At 36.2% G+C, this 18,849-nt stretch overlaps 2 protein-coding genes across 2 annotated transcripts; one reads left to right on the top strand and one right to left on the bottom strand.

The window, feature by feature from the left end:
• Positions 1-232: 232 nt before the first annotated feature.
• On the top strand, positions 233-2,387 carry LOC115929431. The gene is made up of 2 exons (XM_030998300.1): positions 233-269; positions 1,546-2,387. The coding sequence occupies exons 1-2, from the start codon at positions 233-235 to the stop codon at positions 2,166-2,168; spliced, it is 660 nt and encodes a 219-aa protein (XP_030854160.1). The 3' UTR covers positions 2,169-2,387.
• Positions 2,388-2,619: 232 nt separating this feature from the next.
• On the bottom strand, positions 2,620-6,213 carry LOC105438068. The gene is made up of 3 exons (XM_030998291.1): positions 4,888-6,213; positions 3,690-4,233; positions 2,620-2,627 (listed from the first exon to the last, which is right to left on the bottom strand). The coding sequence occupies exons 1-3, from the start codon at positions 6,211-6,213 to the stop codon at positions 2,620-2,622; spliced, it is 1,878 nt and encodes a 625-aa protein (XP_030854151.1).
• Between the last annotated feature and the right edge of the window lie 12,636 nt (positions 6,214-18,849).

Genomic DNA, 18,849 nt, shown 5'->3' with positions numbered 1-18,849 from the left:
AATTAATTGGTCACTTTTATCATTAAACTTGTAATGAATATTCACAATATGTTACTAACTTTCATAATTTAAATTATATTGAGAACACCCCAATCAGAGTCTACATCTACGTCTTATGCATTACAATAACCACAGTCAGAAAATGTTTCTTATCTATATTCTATAGTTCACCGATAATGAACACTTGAATAGCCCTCCTATAGCGACGATCATGCTTATGATATCAACGGTAATGGCGTGTTCGTCCTGCCCTCATGATTGCTTGATTGGTGAGTTGATAACATTCCGCCCCATTTGTCTTCCTTTTTTATCAAAAGGCTGACATCATCAGTATTGTAGGTACAGGTCTGGGTCACAATTCACAGTTCACCATAGAGGGCCCAAACTCTTCTCACAGGAGCGTCCTCTTGAAATGTAAGAGGGAATTGCCAAAAAAAGAACATTAGTCTTCAAATTTGAAAAAAATTGAGATTTACTACTTACAGTTGGTACGTTTGAAAAGCTGAGCGCTTGAGTTTGAATGGTAGGATAATTTATATCAACACTCCCTCTCCCTTCCTTCATTCCTTCCTTCCTTCGTCTCGCAATACAGCGATCTCCGCATATGTATATATAATGATTATTATTATTCTTTCGCATGAGGTAGAAGACTATAAAAAAAGAAATTACGATGAAGTTAAAGAAAATATTTATAATAGTCATTGTGACCCCCATCCCCCCCCCCTAAAAAAAAAATATATATAATTATAGTAATCAGTATAACCAGGATGCTTAGGAAGCATTTACCGTTAGCCGTTGAAATGCAGCTCGGGAAATGTTGGAGAAAAGAAGTTCTCTCTCTCTCTCTCTCTTTCTCTTTCGCATGTGTTCTGTCAAAGACAGCTAGGTCCACACACCAGAGCCTTCTTTTGTTCTTTCTCCATCCCTCTCTATCTGTATCCCTTTTTCGTCCTTATGTCATAATTATGATCTGTCACCTATCTAGTCTGACACCATCCCAATTCTTGGTCTCCTCTTCCCCGTTTTCAAAGATGTCCCTGAGCATAACTTGCTATCCCACGTAAGTGTTCTGTCATATCTGTCCGCAGATTGTGTTTTGTAAAACACATACAATGCGTTTATGACACGTGCTCCTGTGAACACTGTTCCAATCACATTTGTATAAACTAGACGAAATCCCAAGGATTGAACTAATCCCAAACCTAACTACAACTGTAAACATCAACTGAAACCCAAGTACAATGCTAACCCGAAGACTAGTTCATTAAGCAGTAGCCACCGAAGCACTGACGTCCGAGTGTCAGGATGCGAAAGCTTTTTTTTTATTTTATTTTTTTAATAGATGTAGATATTTACACAAGCGATTTCCAAGCCTTTGTCTTTAGCTTGTTGGGAAGTACTCTCGCAAAATTGACAATTGTAATACTAGCGTTCGGCCTGGTCCCCAAATTTGAAAATAAGAATGTTTTTCTGTTAGTAGCTTGTCGGAAAAAGAGCATTGTCCTGTTGTGATGTCTCGGTATTTTACCCTTGGTTTTCTTCCAGCTTACTACCCGCTTGAGGGAGACGTTACTGACAGCTCCGGTAACAACCGCGACGGAACTACGACCGGCGATGTTTCTTACGCGGCTGGCCAATGCGGTCAGGCCGCGTCCTTTAACGGTGCGTCTAAAATGAGCGTCCAGTCGTTTGCCAACTTCGCCTGGGGCACGGAGTTCAGTGTCAGTGTATGGTTCAAGCGAACCGGTGAGTGGGGGAACTACCAGGGCATCATCAATAATGGGTATTACACTACAGGGAGCTGGGAGATCAGAATGGGTAGGGAGAACAGCGGTCAGATGTTAGGCGGTGGTGTCGTTACAACCGCTGCGTCTACTACCTGGGACTACATACATCTTGTCGCTTTGCAGAACACCTGGAACCACGTGACCATGACCTATGACGGGTCTACCTTGCTCTACTACCTCAATGGTCAGCAGCAGACAGCCAACAACCAGAACTGTTGCACTGGCCCCATTCTAACACGCAATACACCGGTCACTATTGGTCAAGCAGGTCCAGGGAAAAGTAACGAGTATTTTTATGGCTTGATTGACGAGGTCAAGATCTATGGCCGAGTGCTCACCGCGATCGAGGTTCAAAATTTGGCCAACCATCCATGTCTTTAAAAATCCGTAACTCGATTCTTCTCAAGTATATTGGTCAAGGGATTGTAGAAGATATTTGTTTGTTTTGTTAGAGAGCTTTGTACCAGGCCTTAAACCATTGTGGCATCTTTATTATTGGGATTAATCATGTTAATGATATGGTATTTCATGAAATTTATAATTCAAGTATGACAAATGTTATGCCTTCATTGTTAATTTTTCATAACCTAATGCTTTTGATTTGGTTAAAGACTGTTTAATACGGTTTTACTGCCTTATAATCTCGAAATTATTATTCAAAATACTGTATTAAAATGAGATATTATTATTTCAAATTAACGATTTTAAAGGCGTTGGTTTTAAAGAAATGATACATGTTAGTATTTATTTGTCCATGTATGAAACTCGAAATATGATTATAGGTTCATCGGGAAATTTTAGACGCTTTATCATCAATGATTATTTTGTAAGTTTACGGACCTAGCATAGTAGAATTCGTGTTTAATGGCCCAACATAAATATAATTCCGATAAGCCATGCTCATAATCTTTTATGCTTGGATTGTTTGTGAAAAGAAGCTTCTACAGGATGATTTTGGTATCACTTTGAACCTTTTAATCGTGCTTATCTTGGAAAGTTCATGATGTAATGTTATCCCTAAATAAACAGTACTTTGAACGGGTTTATTAGATGTCAAAAATCATTTCGTGTCTGATAAACGTAAACCCGGCGAGCCTTGTCAATAGACAGCTCTTGTGATTTCAATTTCAATTTCAATTTCAATTTATTTGCTCATAAAAATCCAGAAAACACGTGCAAACATTCATAAATCAATCAATCAATCAATCAATCAATCAGGCTATAGTTCATCCAGACGTTGGACAAAGCCCTCCTCATGAAATTTCCATTCTCTTCTGTCTCTAGCTGTCCTAGTCCAAGCGGCCGTTCCCATGTATGATGTTAGGTCATCTCTCCATCTTCTCTTCTGCCTTCCTCTTCTTCTCTTTCCCATCCTTGGTTCCCATTCTGTTAAACGATTTGTCCATCTATTGTCCTTAAGTCTTGCTACATGCCCAGCCCATCTCCACTTTGATTCTCTGACTTTCTCCATGATGTCTTTAACCTTTGTTTTCTGGCGTATGACTTTGTGGTTGATTTTGTCTTGCAGAGATAAATGCGACATCTTTCTCTCCATAGCTCGTTGAGTAGTCACAAGCTTTTGTTCTAGATCCTTTGTCAATGACCATGTTTCTGATCCATATGTCATAGTTGTTAAAATGCATTGGTTGAACATTCTTCTTCTTAGTGGCATGGGTATGTTTTTATCAGTCAACATGTCTTTGTATCTTCCAAAGTTCATCCATCCTGCTTTTACTCTCATCATAACTTCTTCTTTTGTGGTGTCCTCCATTTTCAAAGTTTGTCCCAGATACTTGTAACTGCTCACTCTCTCTAACGTTCGACCTTCTATTTCGATGTTTTCATCTGTGTCATAGTTAGTCATATATTTAGTTTTCTCTTTGTGCATAGTTAGGCCAATACGTTTGCTCTCCCTGTTGAGACCTGTCAGCTGGTCTTCCAAGTCTTTGGTTGATGTTGAGATCAAGGCCACATCATCAGCGAATCTTAGATCGTTAAGTGTTTCCCCATCAATATTTATTCCTCCATTTAAATGCGACTTTTTAAATACTTCCTCTATAGTGGCTGTGAATATCTTTGGAGATAATGTGTCTCCTTGTCGGACTCCCCTCTGGATCTTGACCTCCCTTGATACGTCATTATCTATGTGAATTCTGGCTACTGCGTTGGTGTAAATATCTTCCAGGATGCGCACATACCCTTCTTCAATGTTAATCTTTCGTAGGGCATTAAACATGTCTGTGTGTTCGATGGAATCAAACGCCTTCTGGTAGTCTACGAATCCGAGGCATAGTTGAAGTTGGTACTCGTTTGCCTTCTCAATGAGTTGATTTATAGCCTGTAGGTGGTCTGTTGTTGAGAATCCAGCTCTAAACCCTGCTTGTTCTCTGGGTTGATTTGTGTCCAATATATCTTTGATTCTATTTTGGATTACTTTGGTGAAGATCTTGTACAGATGAGATAGAAGGCTGATAGGGCGATAGTTTTTTACATCAGCTTTGTCACCTTTCTTGTATAACAGAATTATTTTTGCCTCTTTCCAAGTGGTTGGAATATGTTGCTTTTCTAATATCTGGTTGAATAGTTTCATTAACTGTGTGATTGTCTCCTCCCCTCCATGTTTGATAATATCACTTGTTATTTCGTCATTTCCCGGTGCCTTGTTGTCCTTCATACTGTTTACAGCTTCCTCAACTTCTCTTTGTAGTATTGGTGGTATGTCTGATTTTCTGGATGCGATATCTGTATGATCCTTCGGTTGTTTTTTCGTTGAACCATAAAGTTCCTGGTAGAAATCGGCGCATATTTCTAGTATCTCCGATCTCTCAGAAGTTATATTTCCATCTTTTTGCTTCAATTTGCTCATTCTTGATTTTTTGCTTGTCATCTTTTGTATTGTTTTTGGTCCCCTTCCGCTTTCTAGAGTTTCTAAAATGAGTTTAGAATTTTTTCGTCTGTTCCTTTGGCGTCGTTTCTTTTTCACCAATTTGACTATTTCTGCATACTCCACTTTTTCTGTTGTTGTCTTGGATTCTTTCAGTCGTATTTCCTTTCTTCTTTGATCTAGTTCCTCTATTTCTTTGTCTTCTTCCGATCTTACTATCTTTCTTTTCTCAGTTGGGGCTACAGATTTGGCTTCTTCTAGCATTGCTGATGTCACCATATCACATCGCTCATCAATATCCATATCCTCCAACTCTAATCCATCAAATCGGTTGTGAAGCTTTAGTTGGAATTCTTCTTTCTTTTCCTTCAGCTTCATGATGCTAATCCGTGTCTTCCTATTATTTTGAATGAATCTAAGCCTGGCTAGTTTCTTGTTGATGCTGATATTGACTCTGACCATTCTATGATCACTTGCAATATCTACATTGGTGATGACTTCACAGTTCTTGACTATCCCTCGCTGGTTACTAAGTATGAAATCTATCTGGTTTTTAGTAACTCCATTTGGACTCTCCCAGGTCCAGTAACGACTCTTGTGTTTCTTAAAGTATGTATTGGTCACTTTAAGTTTATGTTCCATTGCAAATTCTATCATCCTTTCACCTCTCCTGTTTCTTTCTCCGTAGCTGAATGATCCCATGGTATTTTCTTCCCCTTGTTCACGTTGTCCGATCTTCGCGTTGAAGTCACCCATAAGTACTGTGTAGGTACCCGAATTGTCTGTAATGGCCTTATTGATATCTTCATAGAATTCCTCCACTGTTATATCATCATAATCACTTGTGGGTGCATAAACTTGTATGATGCACATTTCATCCTTTCCCGTCAGTTGTATTTTCATGGCTGCTACCCTGTTTGAATAGCTTTTAACTCCTTTCACATAGTCCTTAAGTTTGTTATGGATTAGAAATCCAATTCCTTTTGCATTTTTGTCATCATCTGTTTTTCCCCTGTTGTAGAGCCATGTGCCTCCTTTAAGTTCTGTCAATCCTTCTCCTTGTCTCTTCGTTTCAGCAAGCCCGATGACGTCCCATTTGAATCCCTCTAGTTCATCCAACAAACTTTCTAAACTTTCCTCGGTTCTCAAGGTTCTAACATTGTATGTACAAATATTTAGTTCAGATTTTTGGCCAGTTTTATTGCATCCCTCCATCTTACAGCTTCCATTTGGCTTTGACTGTAAAACTTCATCAAAAGAATCCTCTTCAATGCGTTTACTGGTCAATTTGCAACTCTGAGTGTTGCGCCCGTTATGGCCATGGGCTTTACGGCCTCCTTTAAGTTGTCTTTCCATAATTGTCATGAGGGTTTTTTGCCATATACTGACACGCTGGCAAGGCGTGTTGTCAGTAGGGGAAGCAACTGCTGAATGTAGTGAACATATCTGCAGTCCTCCCACCCGTGCACGTCGCTGGCTGTACTCGTCTACGGCACTACGGTAGCAGTTTGTTAGGTCTTCAACCAACCGGCCAGACACCATCATAAATCAACATGATACAAAGGATAAAATTCACAAGAAAAATTAATAACAAAGTATACATTTGGATTAAGTATGAGAGGGACAGCAAGAAAGGAACAAGCCTTGTGATTAGCTGACCCTGTAACATAATACATTAAGGACGCTACAAAAAATAACAAATCACTTACAACAACATAAAGGGGGGGGGGGGTATACCTATACATTTAAACAAACAAACTTGGTGAATACCTGTCTAAAATAAAGTGCCTAGATTTTGACTTAAAAACATTTAACGAAACTGCTTGTTTAATATCTGAAGAAAGAGAGTTCCAAATTTGGGGTCCTTGAAATAATATTGAGTTTTTAAAAGATGAGAGCCTCGGTTTGGGTAAATGAAAATCATTAGCATTTCTTGTATTGTATCCATGATATTCATTATTGAACTGAAAGAACGTTTTAATATAGTCTGGCAAGAGGTGATTGTTACATAAGTACATAAATATAAGTACCTGAAATACATATATATCATGAAATTTCAAAACACCTGATTCAATAAATAAAGGGTTGGTATGGGCAAGGTAAGGTGCATGAGACATATTTCGTATTGCACGTTTTTGTAAAATAAACAATCTATCAATGTGATTATTACTTGCATTACCCCAGACAAGAATACCATAATTAAGATACGGATACACAATTGCATAATAAATCATTTTTAAAATCTCCTTTGGAAATGATCTTAAACAATACATTATTCCTATATTTTTTGCCAGCTTATTGCACAGACTATCAATGTGATTTTTCCATGTAAGTTTATGATCTATTGTAATGCCTAAAAATTTTACTGACGTTACACACTTAATATCTGTATTGCACACTCTAATTGAAAGATAATCTGGTATCAATAAATTACTAAAAATAATATAACTGGTTTTTGCTACATTGATTATCATTTTATTTGCGTAAAACCACTCAGGTGTTTTTTTCAAACATTCTAAAGGAAAACACAGATTATATACATTTAAAAACCTCTCTAAAAATTGCACATAATTTACATTTGGATTGTTATTATGGCAAGACCATTGGACCATCTGAAGGGATCTTAAAAAACAATTTATACTTTTATCATTGATTATTCTTAATGGCTTATTCAAATTTTGCTGGGATTGAATATCATTCCAGCTAATACAATATACAGGTAAATGATCGCTGATGTCTGTTATAAATATTCCTGATTCAACATTGTCTACATTATTAGTAATTACATTATCAATCAAAGAAATTGTGTCGTCAGTGATTCTGGTAGGATGGTCTATCAACGGATACATATGATGCGACAATAGTAAATTGATGAAATTATCAACATGTTGCACTTTACCTACATTCAATAAATTGATATTGTAATCACCTAATAAATAAATTATTTTATTTTCCCTATTTACAACGCTAAAAACATTTGAGAATCTCTCTAAAAAATCATCAACAGACTGATCCGGAGGCCTATAAATTGACCCAACAATTTTACCAGAATTCTTATTGACAATTTCCACAAATACACTTTCAATACAGCTATCGGTCTGTTCTAAGTCGGGACGTCTTATATATTGCACATTATTGTTTACAAAAATCCCAACTCCTCCACCCCTTCTTGACAAGCGGCTAACGCCTTCAAATTCATAACCATCTATATTACACAAAGGGTGTATGGTGTGCTCCTGGAACCAGGTTTCTGTGACACATAGTACTGTAGGCTCTAGTTTCACACTGTTTAAGAATTCAGTGATATTATCAAAACTATGAAGAAGACTTCTTGAATTAAAATGGATACATGAAAGTGGATTTGCAGATTTTGCTTTGTTTGTAATGTATGTATTAAACTCATCAGGTGTAAAATATTTCTTACAAGGACAAAAATCAATATTATCAAGCGATAAAAATTCATGCAAGGTGTTTAAGTCATGGTTGCATTTACTTATGCATTCTCTCAAATCGTTACAGGTAGACATTTAACAACAACCAAAAAAAAAAAAAAATAAATAAAAATTGATGTTCAAGAAAACAAACAAACAGTACTGAACAAAGGCTAAGTCACCTTAAAAATGTACTTAAAAATGTACTTAAAAAATGTATTTAAAATCGTACATAAAAATGGACATAAAAATGGAATATGTAAAATAAATAAAATGCCTATATAGGTATCGGAGGAATGGATTGGTATATTTTAGTAGTCTGCTTTATAAAAAAAAGCTGCATGAGTTGTAGAAGTGAGACATTCCAACAAGGTGTTATACAGTACATCATGAATGTGTTTTAATGTTTTTCAGATCTCCTTCACTTGCAATAAGTTTGGTGATGCTCTTACCTCCGGTTGCGTTGATAAGAGCAATGATTCGACCGTCGGAAGACCATGCAGCTGTGACACCTGAAGTCTTACGTGTTGCAGACAGAAGTTTCTGATTCTCAACTGTCAAGTCTTCGACAATTACTATCCCTGTTCCTTTCAATTTCTTTCTATTGTAGATGACCTCTCTCCTCTTCCTGTAGGTTGTCAACTTGACAATTATGGGACGTGATCGGGCCTTCCTAGCTGATGAAGCATCTGTCAACGATGTACCTGGTGCTGATGGCTCACTGTTGTCATGCAGCCTTCCTGTACGGTGAGTGCGATCTAGGTCTCTCACTGGATCCAAGGTTACACCAAGCTTGCGAGTGATGACGTCAGCTACAAGGGCATCTGTGTTTTCCCCTTTCTTTTCTTGCAGACCAAATATCCGGATATTTGATCGTCTAGAGTACTGTTCCATTGCATTGATGGCAGATTCCATTCGGTTGATATCATGCTGTTGATGAACAATTGTTTCTTTCAGGTGTATAACTTCTTTCTCTTTCTCCTCAAGGTTCTTCAGGACATCAAACATATCTCCCTGGATTTTCTCAATTGAAGTAAGAAATTCACCCATTTTCTTATCAATAGCTTTACTAACAATGGCATCCAGGAGGTTAGTGAATTCATCATTCTTGACTAAGTCTCTTATTACCTGACTAGTTACAGCAGCTTGTTGTCTTGTATTAAGTGATGCAGCCATTGTGATGATAACGAAGTCCAATGTGCATTCAACTGATACAGGTGTGTAGAATGAAGAGAATTCACCTATTCCTTTGAATAGACCATCGGAAGTTCAGTGCACATGTTTCAGTGTAGCTCTAATTCCAATGTGAACTGCACTCTCAGTTAAAAGCAACCCCATAAATACCAGCACATGGGACCAGAAGATAAAAAGGAAGACCAGTTTGAAGATGTCTCACTTTTCAATCCAATATTCTCCAAGCTAAATCAAAGTTCTATACATCCTACATTCCGCAGATATCTTCTATAAGAAGTTGTAGATAAAGATATGATGAAGAGCAGGATGAGAGTCCAACATTTAGCTCTATATTTAGCAATTTTTCACTCCTCAGAATTCTCGCTCCACTGGCTCCACTGGCTTCGCACTCTGCCATAGCACGTAGTCAAAGTGTACATTAACAAACGTTTTTCTTTAAATATTAAAAAAAAAACATCAGCAGATAAAGAGAAAGAGAGAAGGAAGGGAAGGAGAAAGAGAGAAAATACGGAGAGAGGGAGAGAGAAAAAAAGATAAGAGAGAGAGAGGGGTAAATGGGTTACGGAAAACGAATACAGATACATAGACAGATGGAGTAAGCAAATAATTACCGTTTGTGAAGGTGATGGGACAAACTATCACTTCCGAGGTGATCTGGATGTAGCTATCTTTTCGAATCGAAGCTGAGGAAAGATAGCGTATACATTCTGATCGACGGGGAAGTGATAGTTTGCCATCACCTGAATCCAAAAGGTGTTTATTTGCTTTATATTCAATATCTAAAACAATTTAACTACAAAATGAAAAGGATGTGTATGCATCTACATAAAAGACACCTAGGCCCAAATTCACACCAAAAAAGTTTTAAGTTTAACCTAACCCCTTGAGGGTACGATGCGCGTATGTGGTTTCTTTGATTGTGCTCATTGGTAATGCGCGCTTAAGTACGCCTGTTTTAGTGCGCTTTTGGATAATCTTCAGTGAAAGTGCGTTGCCCTGTGTAGATAGTACCTTTATCTTCAGTGAAAGTGCGTTGCACTGTATAGATATCAGTACTATCTACACAGTGTAACGAACTTTTTGCTTATCCCATCAATAATGGGCGAACTATCTTTTATCACGTGATTTGCTTTTGACTAATCGTAGAGCAAGATTCTTAGTATGTGGAATATAAAGAGGGATAATACTAGTAGAGAAAGAGATAGATATAGAAAGAGAGTGGGAGAGAGAGAGAGAGATAAACTAGAAACTGGAATTTCATTTCTAAGGACCCCTTTCAGAGTATGAGAAAAATGCATTAAAATCATAATACATTGTGGGTGTTTTTTAAATATCATATCAATAAAGTTAAGATGGCAATTAAAGCATTTGTAAACAAACTAAGATAGCGTAATTTGTATAATAATACATATGTGCGCTATGTTAGGATTATACAAAAAGATCAACATACGTAGTTGAATAATTGCGATTTACCAATCTTTAACATAATAATTCTAACAAACCTTTTATTGTTGACATCTTTGGGATATTCAGCAAAACAACAAATTGAAGTGAGTCCCCCTCCCCCTGGGCAAACCTTCATACTTTCTAAACCGCAAAGTTTCGAACATATTTACCCAAATGAGTCATGCTTGGACTAGCATGCCTCGATGACAAATAACAGTATTTCAAAATTAACAAGATTGCTATTATTTTGTTATTGTTCTAAAAGACAGTCACATTGTTTGTATGTATCGGGCTAATTAACGAGCTCCTAACACCCTGCTGACCTTGAATCTATATTTCACGGTCGACTGAGTTCAAATTAAAGGAACAATAAGCAAGAGTCAATGGTTGCTGAAGCAGTGGCATTGCAAGGGATTATCTGTTACCTGTTTCGCAATTCTAATATAGTAATGACACCACTTCAGTTCCGTTTGGAAATTGTGATAATGGACTTTAGGGTGTGTCATGAGATCTCTAACCAGCCTAATGCATACAAACAGCGCCGTCCTTCATGAATGTTACTGTCTCTCAGTACACTCAATAAATGACATCAATCTTGTGAAGTTTGACATGTGGTACCTCTGATTTCACACGAAAAAATTATATGAGAACCACATGATTAATTTCCTTTCAGGTAAATTTGTAAAGAAACTTGGTGGTTCAATATGTATGAGGAATTGCTGGGGGGGGGGGGGGGGGCTTACGTTTTTTGTGTATAGTTAAAACATTTTCGATGTGTTTGGGCGGGTCCTATAGTGAGAAAAAATATATAGTGCAGTTATCACAATCAAATAAGTAGTGAAATTCGTCACCGATACTGTCCGAAGTACAAAGACTACAAAACATATTACGCCTTGGAATGCTCTTGTATCGTCCTACACAGGGTAAGTGATGAATTACAAAAAATACATGAATTTACTCCATTCTTTTGATCCAGCTGTTCCAAGTAGGATTCTAATACCTGAATATTTACATTGACTATTTTCAAACGTCTCGTTGTGCAAATTCAAAAGGCACTTCCAGCCACGTATTGTGTGTGTGTGAGAGAGAGAGAGAGAGAGAGAGGAAGAGAAACAGAGGGATTATAATTTGGCCATTTGCTTGACGAAAGTATTGCTAGGGTTACCACCTGGTACTTCAAAATCAGTCATTACAGTAAACAGAAAATGAAGAAAATGGTGCATGTGGCGAGAGACAACAAACTATTTATTATATTATTTTAATTTCAACGATGAATCTTAACAAATAATGATACCTTCATTCCTTTATTTCTTACGCATCTTTTCCAAGTCACCTGATTTTAAGCTCCATATATCTAGATTAAATGAAGAGTTCACGGAAATAGATATATATGGACTCAAGTGTTTATTTTACATATTGAGCTAAATCAATACAGTAAGGAGTAAATACCCCCACTTGCCACTGTACTTTGCACAGTAAATATAGCCATAAGGATTACGTGCACGCATAATACTCAATGATTAACAAGAGAAATATATGAATCCACTTCTGACAGCCCAGCCATATTAATACTTATAAAAAGAAACTGCTCTAAATTTTCACTCCTTAACAAATGTCTGGTTTTGTCCCATTATACCTCCAGTGAGTCAGGTTTAAGCCCACATACTTTTTAAAGCTTGAGATGCTTCAACCATTAAAAACAATCAATATGTAGATAATGATTGAGTCTGGTAGTTTTAACGCTTGGATTTGATTAAACACAGTTACCTATTCCATTCAAATTAGAATAATGTAGAATAAATTGAAAGAAATTAAAAAGAAATAGAAGGAACATTTTGAAACGAACAAACAAAATATAATAAAACTAAATAAGATACAATACAATAAAAAATAGTATTTAATAAAATAAAATCTACCTCTTCTGATAACAGAGTCACCCTCATGGTAAACTCTACATTTTTCAAACTGAATACGTATAACTTAAAGAATGAATTTAATAATGGAACACATTTTATGTAATGAAATACGGAAACATTTCATCAGTAAAGGGTACATAAGATGATGGCATCGCCTGTTCCCATATTTTCCTGTTCCATCTTACCCCACCATAGCTTATGATCATTAAACTACTGCATAACATATCATGTTAAAACCACTTGTGTGCGAATGATGTACAAGGATTACATAAGGGAAATTACCTGTCTTGCCTTCAAAAGATCCCTCAAAACTCACCTTTTCCCCCAATGATCTATGTGATGTACTCCCTGTACTGTACATTTTTGTCCTCTTTTCATATATTTGTATTTGTAAGCGCTATGGTACTTTTTGTTTTTAGCGCTCCTAAGAATTCGATATTATTATTATTATTATAAACAATTTTTCCACGGGGGGACACGGAGGCTGAGGTCGCTCGCCAAATTCAAATTACCACTTCATAAATTTTGCACTGAGAGGCAATGTATCGAAATATTACAAATAAAATTACATACACAATTTTAGACCCCCCCCCCCCCCCCCGTAGAAAAATTGTGTATAGTAATTTATAAGAGTTTGTGCTTTCGTGAGTTTTGTCATGTAATCCTTTTACATAATTCGCACAAAAGTGGTTTTAAAATGACATGTGATGCTGTAGTTTAATGAACAGTCCAAGTGTCTGTACTTTGTTTACTGTACTTATATTATTTTTATGTACTTATAATATTTCGTATTTCTTTAATGGGCTATCTAACTTTACAGGTTTTCGCATCCTGAATTGAATTGAATTGACCACCTCACTGCCCGAATAATAATTATAATAATATTTAATAATATTTAATTTTTATATAGCGCTTAATACAAATGTCTCTAAGCGCTTTACAAATATACTATTACCCCGGTCATTGGATTCAGTGCTTTTCCGCACACAATGTCTGTACAATCTCAACTCCCTGGGGAGCATTTCAGCCAGGCGTTACATGACGCTCAAAAACTGTTTGACCAACAATGACGGTCGCATCCTACCGGGTACCCATTTAACACCTGGGTGGAGTGTAGCAATTACAGATTAATATCTTGCCGAAAGATATTAGTGCCGTGTCGAGATTCGAATCCTCGACCTTCGAATATCAGGTGTCGAGTACGGGAATATTGGTAGTTTTTAAATTGACGAGAGGGGGTGTATATAGTGGCAGCAGATATTATTTCTTGTATATTTACTTTCTACAAAACACAAATCTTTTCCATTTCTAATCCAGCAACTGACCAAATTGAGTTCATCTTGGATCATAGATTTCGAGATGCGAAAAATTATAAACATCCGAATCCAACCTTTATGATTTTGTTAATCTTTCTTGTTCGGCGATTTCGTTGATGGTGCATTAGACCGACATCCCATGAGACCATCAAAGCATTATACCAAAATTTCGGTCATCTGAGATTTCTAGGCAATTTTAACAATTTTCGTGAGATTAGTGGTCCGTGATATCGACATTTTTTTAATCTCCTTTTTATCGGTTTACTGGGCGGTTGGTCACATGCGCTGGAGATCTCGTGGGTCGTGAGAGTTATGAAACTTTTGTAATATCATTTTGTGTTCTATATTTTACTATTTAAGTCTTTTAATCGGCTATTTTTCTCTTATTATTCTGGGCTGTCGGTTTCATGGCCTTACAAAGTATTATTTTAACATTTATTTATTCATTCATTTATCCACTTAATTTCTTGCTCGCTTAATTGTGAGTTGGTATAATAAAAGTCGCTCCTACTAGCATGGAGGACCGCCTTAAAAGATTGTTCGGTAATGTTCCTCATAATCAAGTATTTAACAACGCAGTCCATGGTATAAGGAAGGAAATATTTGATTGAAATATTGTTTACCAGTCTACGAAAATGGGGGTGATTACGTGGGCTACGTGTGGAAGGCAAAACGAAATTTAAACATTTAAACAGATTCGTCAAATATTTGATATGATATATTCAAGATAATTTTATATCTTCAGCAATATTAATAATCAGTTAACAGGAGCCATGTTTATTCGATTGAAATATTAATTCTGATTGGTTATCATAATAACCTCAGACACAATCTATAAAATACAAATACAAATTATGGGAAATGATTAACCACTGAATATACTCATTATAAGACAGAGGTCAAAAGCAGGCCTTTGAAACCTCGTGATATCATAACTTCTAGGGATCGAAATTGACGCGATATATATCACGTGACAAATAAAGGCGTTATCAAAATGTTCCTTACCACCATTCTAAAAGTACACGCCATTGTTTTGCGACAACTCCTGGCAGTTGGCTCGGTGTACTATTTACAGCCAAGTTTTTGACATCCTTTCTGGACTAGGCTATTGACGTGTCTACTGCTAGATTAATGTCAGACTGAGGGCACTTGTATACCTTCGTGTTCTAATATAAGTAAGTAATATAAAAGTTTAATATACATGGGTGTGCAGTATTGTACATAGTGACGTGTAATTAGAAATTTGAATATCGTTAAAATTAATAAATGTAGTCGGTGTAGACGAAAGTGCTGGACTTGCTTCGATATGGTTGGGGCGTACAGTTGTAAACAGAGAATAAATAATATCAACTGACCTCCGTCTCGTTTCATTTTTTAAATTTGTATAGTTCTGATTGTATGTATAATTAATACATGTAAGTGATTATGGCTTTGTCTCTCTAACTCTTTGTGTCAATCCCTTTTCTGCTTCAGTGAAACTTACTTCTGCGTGTACAGTATTTAAAGTAATGTATGCTGATGAGTATTATTGTGTTAATACGGTTGTAGTATAGGCATTGTAATGAATACGTGTATGTGCGTGTATGTGTTTGCTTCTATTACTATTGCCTGTTGATTTATTTTATTCATATTTCATTGATGTTAATTTATTCGCATTTATTTCAAAAGGGCCCGTCCTAATATGTTTTGCTTACGAAGAGGTCCTTCCAATGTATCTTTTGAATGTATTCATTATGTAAATTATTATGTTGGTAATGGAAAAAATAAATCGAAATTGAATTGATTTGAATGAAATTAAAGGAAATCAGAGAAGCATAAACTTAAACTTTCTGATGAATATCTTTACATTTAACTTGCTACAGGGTGATTCCGCCATGGGGGTGAACACTGATGGCGAGGAGATGGGTCCAGGATCAACAGTAACAGATGGAGTCGAGGTAAGCGAAATGCTTTTCTATGCTTAGGCATTTTAAAAGGTTTAGTCATTAAAGTCTAAAGGAAATGATATTATATCTACTTGTCTTTCATATTTCATTAATAATTACGAGGTTTCTAGACTTGACGTTCTCACTCCTAGTAATCACACACGTTCACGACGACTATCACCCCCTCACATTTGCCACATAATTGTTGAATTAAATATTTATTAGCAAAAGTACTAGTTTCCTTTCAAGGAACAAAGTGTCGTTCCTGTAGATCGACAACTAACTAGTTTTTCTAGACCGAGTGCCCACAAGACCGACAAAACATAGAAGTGTATGAGAAAATATAGAAAAGGACAACAAAAGTTTACGAGATAGTCGGCCCTCAAGACCGACAGCTGATGCAAACGATAAATCAAAGAAATACATAATATAAGGTAGTAAAAGAAATCCGGTGGTATTTCGGCCCGTAGGCCGTCTGTCTATTGAACCTTCTAAACAGTTATCGGAAGCTCTGAGAGACCGACATTGCCAGTCTCTTGTGATTTGTTCTGGTGCCTTTTATGATTACAAATTAAATGGTCTGCGAGCCACTAAATAGAAGATATGATTCCGTTCGCGTTGACAGTCAGTAAGGGTGTATTTTCATCTATTTGTATTAGCACCAAAACTTTATGTCGTCGTATCGAATCGTCTGACGGGCCGGATGTAGCCCTTTGTCAATAGCCCTCGCGTTGTCAGAGTCCGTAAATTCTGGTGAGCGAAGCGAGCCAGAGAAACCGAAGCGCCTGCGCTAAGGGCCTCTTGACAAGTGATCTGACCTTTAGGGGCCAGAGCATATAACACTGAGTTCCTTTAGGAAATATATTCATTCAGATGGTCATATCTCAGCCAATACTTAACATATTAAAAGTAATACAAATTTTTGGTATGGGTCATGAATTTGATACAAATGAACATATTGGAAGCATATGCGATCCTACAATATTCAGTGATCGTTGTCGCGGTTGAAATCAAGTCTAAAGTTATGAATTTGTAAATAATAAACTCTTTATGTTGTTTTGCTCCTTCTCAAGGTCAAGATATTAATTAAGATATAAAACAATGTTTCTTAACTAAAATCGACCGATTAGCTATACCCGTTTGAAAATTATATATCACAACTACATATTCTGAGATTTGTTATGATTACAAATTAAATGGTCTGCGAGCCACTTAATAGAAGATATGATTTCGTTCATGCTGACAGTCAGTAAGGGTGTATTTTTATCCATTTGTATTAGCACCAAATTTTTTTGGTGTGTTAAATACTTTTGTCGTCGTATCGAATCGTCTGACGGGCCGGATGTAGCTAATGAGCCGCTATCTATAAAGAAAATACACTGAAATATTAAAGTGGTAGTAACTGAATAACTTTTAAAGAAACAGATTAATGAAAGTTCCGGAAATCCAACACAAACTAAGAAAATGTTAAAGTTTTAAATTTGAAAGCATTCTAACACAATGTTTTATTGTAGGATGATCAGTTATTATACCTTTTGTTTTTAGATGATAATACTGGTATACTCCTGCTTAACTTGATTATTACAGTAACTTAAAATTACTACTATCTACTATCTTCCACTACAGTGTATGTATTACTATTGTCAATTGAACAGCTTCTGTAAATTCTTTGCCCTGAAAGTAAATTACCCCCTGTTTTTCTATAATTGGTTTGATTTTGTATGATTCTTGGTTTAAAAACGAACACTGTAAATGAATAGTTTGTAGTTTACAATTCTTGCCAACCATTTGCATTTCTGCCCCTTAAATATTATCTCATATATAACACAAAAGCACATTTGTATATTTTAATTTTGTATAATTCAACCGTAAAATATTTATGTCAAATAACTGGACACCCCTAGCCTGTCTTTGATACCAAGACGGAGTCCATCATTCGTATTTGTTCTACTTTATATTTGTCCAATACTAAGACATGTTGCTTTTATTGGAAGGCTCTTTATAATTTTACTTAAAAAACATATGAAATAATTTATACTTTATTGATTAATTTAAAAATCTGAGTTTCTTCTTTTACCATCGTCATATTGATTTTTGCTATACTCTTGTTACTTGTTACAATGTATTTATGTAGTGATCTCCCATGAGTACTGCAAGTCGGAATGTGGGACCTTCACGGTTTCGGTGATTTAGTTTGCCTGCCCCATTCCTGGCAACTTGTAATTGCTCATGGGAATCACGATGATTTTCATCCTTTGTTTTGTATGATTTTTTTCTTCTATGTAATCCTCTGTATACACTTTGTTTTGCCGAATAAATAATAATAATAATAATAGCATCCCAACCAGCTGTTCTGTACAAAAAAACCTTCTTTTCTAATTTTATCCAATAACAACGATATAGTAGTGTTAAACCAATGTTCTAAATGTATTATTTGATATATTTTTTAACCATCGACAAACAATGTAATACAATACATTGATTTCATCAGAAAACAAAAGACCGAGATGTTCGAAAATTAGATGACAGAATGTTTGTTTGATACCAAATTAAAGATTCATAATATTCTCATCCTTCGGGCCTCCATAATAAGGACCAAAAAAATGGATTATGTATTATTCCCCTCCAAATAATTATTCTTGGAGTGACTTAGTGGCTTAGAACCAAATGTTTAAATTGTTAACATAAAGCAGCTTTGGAAACTGAAAGATGACAATCAGTCAAGGGTTTTTTGTCCGACCGGACAAATCTGCATTGAACATTTCCTGCTGAAGCAGCCTCTAGTAAAGGCACAACATGTCAGTTCCAAAGTTAAGTAAAGTCTGATCTATTTGATGATACATGTTACCAGGCGCGTACGTAGGATTTTTATTCGAAGGGGGGTTTTAAAATTTTACAGATGCGCCAAAAATTTCGCAACGACTCAGCCAGCTGCTGAATAAGCAGGGGG

This window comes from Strongylocentrotus purpuratus, unplaced genomic scaffold (genome assembly GCF_000002235.5).
Source record: "Strongylocentrotus purpuratus isolate Spur 01 unplaced genomic scaffold, Spur_5.0 spur5_contig_859, whole genome shotgun sequence".
Taxonomy (NCBI): Eukaryota; Metazoa; Echinodermata; class Echinoidea; order Camarodonta; family Strongylocentrotidae; genus Strongylocentrotus; species Strongylocentrotus purpuratus.
This window is presented reverse-complemented; position numbering and strand designations above follow the sequence as displayed.